The sequence below is a fragment of the Scleropages formosus genome, chromosome 4 (assembly GCF_900964775.1).
Source record: "Scleropages formosus chromosome 4, fSclFor1.1, whole genome shotgun sequence".
In the NCBI taxonomy this organism is placed as follows: domain Eukaryota; kingdom Metazoa; phylum Chordata; class Actinopteri; order Osteoglossiformes; family Osteoglossidae; genus Scleropages; species Scleropages formosus.
In genome coordinates this window covers 29,742,002-29,753,446 of record NC_041809.1, presented here as the reverse complement: position 1 = coordinate 29,753,446, position 11,445 = coordinate 29,742,002, and the positions used below count along the sequence as shown (strand labels likewise).

The following is an 11,445-nucleotide window of genomic DNA, read 5'->3' as shown; positions in this document are numbered from 1 at the left end:
TTCTCAAGTCAAACTTTCTGTAACTCCTATGCTGCTCATTCATGCACTCTTCCAAAGCTGACTTAGGTTCAACTTAAGTAAACTCAAAACTTTACTTAAGACACATAATTTTACTTTGTTGGGAAAATTGGCGTTAATATCATGTTAATTTTCAGTGATGTACAACAACTGGCTTGACGATATATTCGTTTTGTTTACAAACAAAACGTCACCCTAAAAAATCCAGAGTGCAGAGACGCCACTGGTGAGCAATGGAGACCCTTACACTTCTTTGATACATCTGAAGTATGAAAAGGACAATGAAGAGTTCTTCAGTTCGACTGTCATTTCATACTTCAGATATGTCATATGAATCATGTGTATGCTCACACCCCAACTGACTGACTTAGCGGCTAACTAAGTTAGCCTGCCTACTTAGTCGATAGCACTGTGTGTTTATTTGACTATTTATAAACAAGCTGCTGTCCGAAATAACATTCAAACAATGCGTGAAATTCCTGCATGGAGTTTTGTTTTTCCATAAATTATGAAGTGTTTCTTACCTGCTGTGACACACACACAGGCCTAGCCTAGCCGCTAGCGCTGCAGAGTTAGCTGCAACTCAACTGCTTCGGCAATTGAATTACTGCGATGTATCTAAGAGCCTGCAGAATTCTGCGCGGGCGAGAATTCCCTTTTTCCCTCCAAAAAGCTGAGCCATAAAATGGGACGTAGCACGCAAAATTTCCTGTAATAAACAATAAAGTCGTGCCCGTCTACTGCTGTATTTCTCTTCCGAAAATGTAAGTACAGGCGGTCGCTTCCGTCTGCACACAACTGCGTCACATCCGGTCGCGTAAAAAGGAAGTGTGTAACTAAGTAGGGCGCGCGTCTTCGCATCTAGGGCGGTTACCTTGCGCTCGTGCCGCAAATACCGCTATCGAGGGCGCCCGTAGCCCAAATGAAGCTCTTAGTTGTTGGAAAACTGTGTCTTTTACGGAATTTATCGATATTTCATCGCTGTTATAACTCTGCTCAAATGTAAGCAGTGTTACACGTAGCGAATTTCAGGTTTTTTTGTGTTTCTGGCCCGTCGCTCGCTGCTTAAACCTTAAGCTCCCTTTTTGGAACATATTTTTCCCACGTATCGCTGCTGCAAGTGCAACCTAATTCAATTGAATTTTCCTGTGGGATTTTATGTTTCTTTCATTCTTTTCAACCTGACTTTTACTTCTGGGGATCTTAGTGGGGACCACCACCCCACTTTATCCCGTCACCCGTGTCCATCTTTAAATTAGATTCCTTTTTCAGAATTTACAGCCATTTATTTTTATTTTCTTCAGTTTGCATATGTTCTATATAATAATATTCTTTTAGAATTTACTTTTTTTTCTTAACATTTTTCCAGGACTTAATAAAAGCTCCTTGAATATCTGATACATGCTGAAGAAGAATGTCTTGCAACCACTACACGTGTGCATTGCAGCGTCACGGAACATTATTAGTTCAGTGACATATATAGCTGCTCTCTTGGCTCTTTGTGGCTTCTGCAAACTCAGCAGATGTGTGTCTTGCTTTTTTTTTTTTTTTTTTTTAAGTTATGCTAGTGTGTGTGCACAGAGGTTCTGAAGCTTTTCTAGGCCATGGATCATTTTATGAATTTGCTGAAAGCTGAGGACACCTAACATGTCCATACATTCACAGAAAATGCTGCATTGAATTTATTTACTGAAACTTGATTACCCTCAGATGGAATTGTATCTTAGATAGTAATGGATTAGCAGTATTTATTTTAAATTTTACAGGATTTTGTTATTTCCAAAGCAGAAATGTTCTTTACAGACCTCCTGAAGCCTGTACACAGAGCACCAAGGTGTCAATGGACCCCTGGTTGCAAACCCAGATCTAGACTGACCTTGATGGACTATGCAAAAATATACCTTTTGCAATCTGCCCGGACAAACTATGCAAAATCCGTTGGCATTCACAGAGACAAAAAAAATCTTTCCCATTTTTATTTACCATAATTTAAAAATTTCCATTAGTTGTTTTATACAAATACCGTTTGTTAAAAATGAGAAAATCAATTTGTAAAAATCAAGTTCCCAGTGTATAAATTTAGTACCACACACTATCGCAGACTGTCCTGAGGAGTTTGCTGTGTGGGGCCCAGTCATCGAGTCAGAATTTGAAATATACAACAGCAATGTCATCAAAGAGGAAAAAGAACACACTGCTGAACTCTGAAGATTGTGCCCTTGTTGGCATTCATCTGTATAACGTGTTACTCATTTTCTGAGAAGAGCCACTCAGATTGTGGCAAAAATGCAAGTTTTGCAGTGTCATCAGATCTCACTGTACCAAAAAACAACAGCCTCCTTAGTTGCCATAAACATAATTACAAAGTACCACATGCACGACATGCTAATGACACAACCCACAGCTGACCATGACCCACTTCCTTAATTCTTTAATAATACAAAGCATTTCTAAAAATTCCCAAATAATTGAAGTTCAGTCATTCAAGCTGCTTTTCTCAACAAGAAAAACACAACAGATATGGCTTTACAAGTTAAATTGAGATTTGCATAATTGCTTAAATTTAAAAATATTTTTTCTTCCAGACAACACTTGTTTCACGGATATGTATTCTGTCCATACATTCAGAATATTAGCCTGGATTTTATCACATTGGCAAATGTTCCACAGAGGAAACTCCAAAGTCCTTCTATCACATGGCATCGGAACAACCTGCAGTCACAATGTTTAGCAGAATTTTTCAGAAAACATTACTTGCACTGCGACAGAAATATTTCTTACATACTTGGCAACAAAAGTAAAAACAAAAGCAAAATTTGTCAGTTTTTTCTTTTAAAGATCTTGCTTCATGCAGCTTGATGACACCGACAGCCTCGAGGGCCCCTGTGTGTATCACACTGCCAAGACACCGAACACCAAAATGCTCCCTTTCACTGGGTCTTTGGGGAAGTTGTACATCGGTAGGCCTGCTGCTGTAAACCCTGAGAGTAGCCTAACTGGACACAGGTGAAAATACAAAACTTTCATAAGTAACGTTCAAAAGCTGTCAGTGGGAACTTTAAAGATGCAAGGCACATTTTACCAGGTTACTTATTCACTTAACCACAACAGTCAAGCCCTGAAAAAAGTCTCTACATTCCATGAGCACAATGCGTTAAAATACAGGTATCTTCCATTTGACGAGCACTAGGGGAAAGGCTGAGAAGTGGCTTTCCGAGAAGCCTAATTGCAGGTTAGGTTTGAAGAGCACCTAACCTCTTCAGGCGAGTACCACACCCTGAAAGATACTATATTCAGAGTAACAAAATGACTGCATATGCAAGAATCCTACACACTGTGTGCACACCAGTCAGTTCTTCTTAATTATGACTTTGGAATTAAATGTGGTGAATCCTGGGTAAACTATTAAAATATAAAATACCTGAAATGTTTTATTTTGTATTAAAATCACCCAATAGCCTAAAGAAAAGCAATTGCAGATGCATGAAAAAGTGATATGTGCACGTTTTCTAAATGTGTCACAGCCATTTAATTTACTGATTCTGCAATGGATACAAAATTAATTTGAAGAATTATCGTAGGGCAAGTTGGAAGCAAACCAGTAAATGCTCACAAATTTAAGAAAGGCTCCATTTCAGTAACAGCAATTCAGCATTAAGATTAAGAAAAAGTCCCTTCCTTAAATTTTACTGAAGTTAAAACAATAAATTGGCACATTAAGTATATTTTAGACTACTTGGGCAAAATAACTGTGAGAACAAAGTCAAAACTGTGAAACTAAACACCTCAACTGGACCAGAGGTCGCTTTCAGTTACGAGATCTTGTTCAAACCAGCGATACACCACTTCCTGCTGCTGCTGCAGGAGGACAAAACATCAGCAGAAGCTGTAATATCAACACGGCAATGAAATAACTGAGCATGAACAAATCTGAGCAAAGCCACAAACATCTTAACTATCAAGAGCACAGCTGGGTTGAATGCTGAGGCCACCACTCTAGTCCTCTGAACAAGGCGTGATAATGCCAAGTAATAATTACCCAGGTAGGTCAGTAATAGAGTACAGTATATGCATAACTGACAATTGCTGATTTCTAAAGAGATAAAAGCATACTTGCTTTTAATCTGAGGCAGCCAGAAAAAAAAAAAAAAATCCCAAATCATCTTTCCAAGATTCTGCTGGAGCTGTCTGGTTTTTAATTCCGCTGAGCATGGCAGAGGGATTCATTGCATTAATTTAGACAGTCAAAATATAAGGAGCAGAATCAAAACTATCACAAAAATAGGCCCTGCTAAATTGCTTTCTCAGTGTAAGAAGGCATGAGAAAATCCACACATACTTGTACTGAGCAATTTAACTGAACCCAGAACAGGTGGAAACAACAATGCAGTTCACAGAGCAGCAGTATAATCTGATTATCATGTAATTCACCTGCACAGTTATACCTTCAGTTTTTCAGTTATATTTATGGAAATCACCATTTAACAACTTGGCAGTCATTCTGCATTCTTCTTTAGAAAAGCAGCAGTACAAATACAAGTAATCTTTGGTGCCTAGGAGACCAAATCAAATTGAATATGCTGATTTAACTTTATATGACAACTGTCAGAAACTGATAATGAAAGCTTACACCTGAGTCATGATACAGGAAGCCCACAAAGTATCTGATAATCAGCTATATTGATAATTAAGCAAATTTAAAATAACAGAAAATGGAATGTATTTTTCCTCACCATTACTTGACAGACTTAGTAAAACTGTAAATCTGATTGACTTTGAGGAGTCATTTTGATTATGATGAACAGAAACACCATTCTAATATTTACAGAGAAATTCTTCTGGCAAATTATAAGACCTTTTCTTTCAATGGCCTACAATGCTTTGCATGACAATGATCTAGCCATCACACATAGGGCAAAAATAATACCAAAAATGATGCTGACTGGCAATACAGGAGACACTGAAAGCAGTGGTACATCATTTATGGTACCTGATTCAGACACACTGCTTGTAAACCATGTATTTCCTTTCAAAATCAGACTTGTATTGCAAAGACTTAACTGACTGAAGAACATCAAGATCATAATAAGGCAGATAAACACATTTTCCACAAAGGAATTTTAAACTACCCTGCAGCTGAAGGCATAAGGTCACATGCATGTTTGAAGTTCATTACTGAGGTGATCTTTGGTCCATTTAGCTTTCTGACCACTCTTTTCAAACAGGAGGATGGTACATTACTGGCTTCAGCACTGACTATGGATCATAAAAGTCTGGGGAACAGAGGGGATTGCAGGTGTTCTGTTGTTCAGTTAGTGCTTCGTGGCAACATACTGTACATAAAGCTAAAAAGCTCTACCCCCACTAGGCCTCCTGGTCAACATAGATGATGTGTAAATGGCTGTGATTACTCACTGACTCCACAATCTTCATTTCACCCCAGCTGGTACACCTGATGTTAGGTCTTGAATTAAGTGCACTTTATACAGCTTATCCCTGTTTGGTGATGTCATGTAACCATTTTATTTAATCTTTCACTTTCTTTATAGACACTGAACCCTTTAACACTTAATTTTCAACCTATTTCCTGTCCACTGAAAGTAATCAAGCTCATTTACACACTCAGTGTTGGAAAAGGCAGACAAAGACATAACTGGAAGAGCCAAGTAATCATAAATGTGGCATTTCTTAAAAATATGTGCAATTTCTGGACACAACAGAAGATAATGGTGGGTCAAAGATCACAGCTCATTCTCATGGCATCATTGCTTTGGTGTTTGTTAAGGGAACAAGTAACAACAAAGACATTCCAAATAACTCTCTGGGCATAAGTTAAAGAATTAACAGCACCAGAACTACAAATCTTGTGCTAGGCTTGAAGCTAGAGAAGCCTTCAGTGAGGAAAACGCAAAGCATCTCCTTGTCCATGTCCTCCAAGTCCTTCGAACCGGGCTAACTATAGGAGGATGCACTTCTTTGTATTCTTCTTGGTGACAGGGTAGAGAACAGCTCGTACAGCCTCCGCAAATACCTCCCGTACTCCTTCCTGCAGGAGTGCTGAGCACTCCATGTACTTGACAGCGCCAATCTGCTTGGCCAATGCACTGCCCTGCTGCAGTGTGGTAGGTGCAAGACCTTGCTCCTTCAGCTTCTTCACCGTCTCGGCATCGGCGCGCAGGTCCCGCTTGGTGCCCACCAGCAGGATGGGCACATTGGGGCAGTGGTGTGACACTTCCGGGTGCCACTTGTGCCGGACATTGGCATGTGAAGACGGACTGCCAATGGAGAAGCAGATGACAAAGACGTTGGTCTGCGGATAGGACAGCGTACGCAGCCGATCATACTCCTCCTGGCCTGCTGTGTCCCACAGATTCAGGCTGACTGTACGCCCATCCACACTCATCTGTGCGCTGTAGTTGTCGAACACAGTAGGGATGTATTCCTCAGGGAAGGCATTGGTTGTGTAAGAGATGAGCAGGCACGTTTTGCCCACTGCTCCATCCCCAACAACAACGCACTTTATTGTCTGCATTCTTCCTTCATCCACTCAGACCACACCACCTGCACAAGGAAACCAAGCTAGTGAGTATAACAGAAAATCCTTTACTATTTCTAAACTTATTAACATTAACAGTTGTCTGTTGAGGGAAGTCTAAATTAGCTTTAGCAAAAAGTTAAAAATAAAGTCCATCCATGGAACAACGGATACCAGAATAATGAATTTTGGGAACAGCATCAAATTTTTTTTTTTTTTTTTTTAAAATTGGTAAGGAAATTTGTGAAAAATTGAAGACTAAAAATTTAGAACATTTGAAAGAGCAAAAATTTCAAAAAACCAACAGACAAAAAAATGCAAAAAAATGAACATATAAATACATATATACATACATGTAAATGTACATAAGCACGTGTGCATACAGAAACATTTGCTAAATGCCTTTACAAGAGCCATATATAATAAAAACCACTTATCCAATACAGGGTCACGATGGTTAGAAGCCTATCCCAAACGTGTAGGGCATGAGGAAGGGTGAAACCTGAACAGCTCACCAGTTCATTGCAGGGCGATCACACAGTCGGGGCAATTTACATCCACCAACTCTCCATCCACCCATCCATCGTCTACAACCGCTTATCCCATGCGGGGTCGCGGCCAGCTAATTTTCCCCAATAAATCTGAATGTATGCACTAGATAAATTACTAAAATACAAATATATCAGCAACGAAGGCCAAGCTGAAGCAATATCACTAACCTAGAAAATCGCAGGGATTGTATGGGAGTTGTGAGAAGTGTTGCAGTCAATGTGCACATTTAGTGAAGACAGTCAACAGTTACAAAAGGCCGCGTTCCAAAGCACTGCTCTCGACACTCAATCATTTCTGTGGAACCCAAACAGGGAGTAACTGCGCATGCGTGAAATCAGAGTACAGACAATTGTCTGGGGCACCAAAACCATCTTTACACCAGTAAACATTCAACAAACAACCACGAGGCCCTCTCACACATGAAACAAACAAAAGAAGTCGGGCTTGGCTAAGCATAATCACCTCGAAAACGCCTTCTGGAAACAACACGGGTTCAGTGAATCACGCGGCGCAGGCGAGAGAGAGAGAGACGAGCTGTCATGCGCCGTGATTTAAATGTTATCGAAAGTAAGTGACACCGTTCACGTTCCGAACCGGAACAAAGCTCTCGGAGCAACTACTTATCGTACAAATCACAAAAGCACAAGGAAGAAGAAAAAGGAAAAAAAAAAAGTGACCCAGCATGTCACATCATTAACACTGACTCTGTTTTCCACTTCTGACTTCACTTCTAAACTAGTTAAGAGAAATTTGCGCACAAATAATATAAATAAGAGGAACAGACTTCTAAAAACCACAGGTCTTTGGCAGCATAAGGCATGTTAATGCTAGCCACGTCACTGAGACTGTGTTAAATATTACTTTTGACTTAATTACCAATTAGGCTAGCTCAGAGCTAGCGAAGCCGAAGTGCGGGGTGTGTGAGAAATCGACAGTCGAAGGAAGGCAAGCTGAGTTTAGTAGGAGATAAGAGTTTTGATTTAACTATCTGTAACACTTCTATTACTTTAAGCAGGTATTTTTACCACTGACTTTGAGTGCTCGTGAAGTAACCGTACAAAACAAAATTACAATCCGTCTCACCGCCTTGCTCACAACTCGCGCTTTTCTTCCTTTCCAGACAGACTTGTATCCGGGGAGCTCCCCGGTTCTTACTACGCATGACTGACTTTTACGCCGGGAATTCTGGTAAATGTAGTACAAAATCGGTACTGTCTACGTACATTACGTAGGAATTCCAACCAGAAAGCAAGAATATATTAGACTTGTGGATTTTTTTCCAGTTGTTTTGGTGCCTTAAGACTATTCACAATTTCAGTGGTGGTAACTGTAATAACTGAAATTCTTTTGACAATATTAATCTAAACTAAATAAAGCTTTTGTGCATTACAATAACGAATTGTCTTTTGTAAGTAGAGGAGTTTTGTTTATATTATATAGTGATGACAAACTATCTCTTAAAGTGAAGCCTTAAACCAACGTCTTAAGATCGGAGCATTGCTCTTGTGAATAATATTGTTCTAATCACCAAAAATAACTTCTAGGTTTAAAATTACAAGTTCTTTTTTATTTCTCACATGATCTATACAGTTAAGCAAAAAATTTGATCAAAATGTGATCTGATCTTCATCTTTGTCATAATAAAGACAAACTCTTTTAACAATCATCATTCACAACATTTTACATTTATACGTACTCTTACATTTAGCAACTAGTGGAACCTACAGCACTTCCTCTTGCCGCTGATCACACCTGCACAGTGGTTAGGAGGTACTGGCTTGTTTCTCATGCAAAACTGTTTCAGTTTGTACTTATTTCTTGGGATGTCTTAACTGAACAGCTTGTTTCAGATCACACCACAGCATTTCAGCGGGGCTGAGGTTTGACTTGGCCATTCATACAGAATTTTTTGTGTTTGAGGCACTCTGTTGTCGATTTATACACGCGTTTCGGATCATTGTCATGTTGTGTCATCCAACTTCCTTTGCGTTTTAGATCGCAGATAGACACCCTGAAATTCTGCTGCAATAGTTTTCATTTGAAATCACTTCATACCAGTCAAACCAGTAATATATTATTCCTTCTCTTCCAACCAGCTCACAGCAGGCTGTCTGAAAGTTTTGGATGACATAATTTATAACAACTTACTCTTGAAGTTAATATTTTTGTCTTTAAAATAAACAAAAGAAAAATAAAACACACTTCAGGTTAGGGAGCTGCAAACACTTAAATGTTTATACAGAAATGTTTATACAAACATCTAAGCTGTTTTTTCTAATATTTAAATCTTACCCTTCTTATATTAAAAACCGATCAAGCTATAGTGCAAAGTGTAACTACTGCAGCAGATTTTGAAGAAAGTAATTCAGTACATTTACAACATATAATATTGCTCGAGCAACCGTAACAACCAATTTTTCTTTGTAATGTTACATTTAGAGACTTGAAATTATTTTAAAAATACATGGCATTTTAATTAAACATACTGATGAAATAGCACTGTGTTGTTTAATTTAAAAAATGGAATTATAATTTGTAACAGCAGACATTTTAGTTATGATATTTGTCACGCCCTGAATTTAATTCACTAAGCACTAACAACATTGTAACTTGAGGAGGGAGATCCAGGGCATGTGGTTGGGCTACAATTGCTAGACAGCTTGCCAGGCCTGGACTATACATTTTCTTACAAAAATATGAATATGAACTTTATTGTACCAAAAGAACAATTATGACTGGTTTCAGGACTTAGAGAAAGGGGTTTAATGGGAGGAAAGCTTCCTAAGAACCTGCAATGGTTTCACTTTTTGTTTGTTTTGGAAGGTATTTCACCTTCTTTGTAACAGGAGTAAGATGTTGTTAGCTTAATCATTTCAATGAATGCATACGGCTGAAGCAGACAAAAATCAGTTTTTTTCTTTTCTTTTTCTTAAATTGTGATTCTCCCTCTTTTTCTGGAAGATTCCACTCTTTAGTTTCAACAGATGTGGAGGCCCTGTCACACATAATGAGGCTGCGCCATGTTTACCCTGGATTTTGCCCAGTGTTGGATAGGTATATGGTTGTTTTTACCCAATGGCCTATTTTATTTTTGATATCATTTTCTGTTTCTCATGTGTCAGTTTAGATACAAAGCTGTAGCTAATCTTAAAACATGTGTTAGTGTTTCGTAGCTCTGCTGTATTAATCATGGGTCAATGGCTGTAGTGTATCTAGCATCACAAATCACCTTAGATAAAATTTTTCTGCAAAATACAAATTAATTGTACATCACTTAGCAAAAAAGCATCAGCTAGATGCATAAATGTAAAATTACAGTAAGGTGTTGTCACCTGCTGGTCGTATATGGCCAACGCAGGTCAAAAGTTCAAACACCAAGTGCCTTTTTAGGATGTTCTTGTCACAACCAGAGAACAAGCGGGTCTAATCCTTCATAATTGTGGTCACTGGCAAAACCCAGTCTTTCCAGCACATTCTTCGGAGAGAAGTGAATTTTTCAATAGTGTATCTGTGCAAATATGGACATAGTGACTTACATGAAATTATACCTTGTATTTGATTCCCTCAGTTGTAAGTAGCTTACATTATAAGTTACGTTACAAAAATGCATCAGCTAAATGAATAAGATTCAAGAGTTTGTCATGTGTACAGTAAACAGTTCATTATACCATACAATGAAATTCTTTCTCTGTGAATCCTCTCAGCAGCCTATGACATAAATTGTAATGACATAAGGAAAGAAAAACACATGAAAAGAAAAATGCAAGACGTAAATCACAAATTACAAAAATTACTATTAGTGCAAAAATCCAAGAAACGAAGTTATATACGTATATAAAGTGTGCAGTGAGCAATGTAAACATGGAAGTCGTACATGTGCAAAGTCCTGCAGCAGTAGATTGGGTCAATTCGCAGTTGAAAGGGGGTGTGTATTTGTGTGCGCATGGTATTCGGAGGTAGACTGTGGTCTCTGATGTTATTGGCGTTGTGGGTGTGTATGTGTGTAGGAAGGATGGGGTAGTTGACACCTCTCAGGCTCAGAGAGTAATCTGTGTCTGCCGTGATGGATGGAGAGGCAGTGGATGGGTGTCGTTCACAAGCCTGATGGCCTGTGCGTAAAAACAGTTTTTCAACCTTGAGGTTCTGGCTTTAACTCTCCTGTAGCATCTGCCTGATGGTAAGGGTGTGAAGAGGCTGTGCTGGGGATGACTGTTGTCCTTGATGATGTTAATGGCTCTCTTGATGGTTCTGGCCTGGTACAGGCTCTCCAGTGATGGTAAGGACGTTCCAGAGATGGTTCGAGCAGCTTTCACCACTCGCTGTAGCGCCTTACGATCCTG

The 11,445-nt window shown here is 39.0% G+C and overlaps 1 protein-coding gene across 5 annotated transcripts; it reads right to left on the bottom strand.

The window, feature by feature from the left end:
• Positions 1 to 5,050: 5,050 nt before the first annotated feature.
• On the bottom strand, positions 5,051 to 8,230 carry LOC108934434 (rho-related GTP-binding protein RhoG-like). 5 transcript variants are annotated; one of them, XM_018752261.2, is made up of 3 exons: positions 8,189 to 8,207; positions 7,273 to 7,399; positions 5,051 to 6,579 (listed from the first exon to the last, which is right to left on the bottom strand). In XM_018752261.2, the coding sequence occupies exon 3, from the start codon at positions 6,548 to 6,550 to the stop codon at positions 5,975 to 5,977; it is 576 nt and encodes a 191-aa protein (XP_018607777.1). In that variant the 5' UTR covers positions 6,551 to 6,579; positions 7,273 to 7,399; positions 8,189 to 8,207; the 3' UTR covers positions 5,051 to 5,974. The 5 variants fall into 5 exon arrangements, with proteins under 5 accessions (XP_018607777.1, XP_018607776.1, XP_018607773.1 ...); XM_018752260.2 differs by lacking the exon at positions 7,273 to 7,399 and adding an exon at positions 7,568 to 7,581 and having other exon boundaries at positions 8,189 to 8,205; XM_018752257.1 differs by lacking the exon at positions 7,273 to 7,399 and having other exon boundaries at positions 8,189 to 8,230.
• Between the last annotated feature and the right edge of the window lie 3,215 nt (positions 8,231 to 11,445).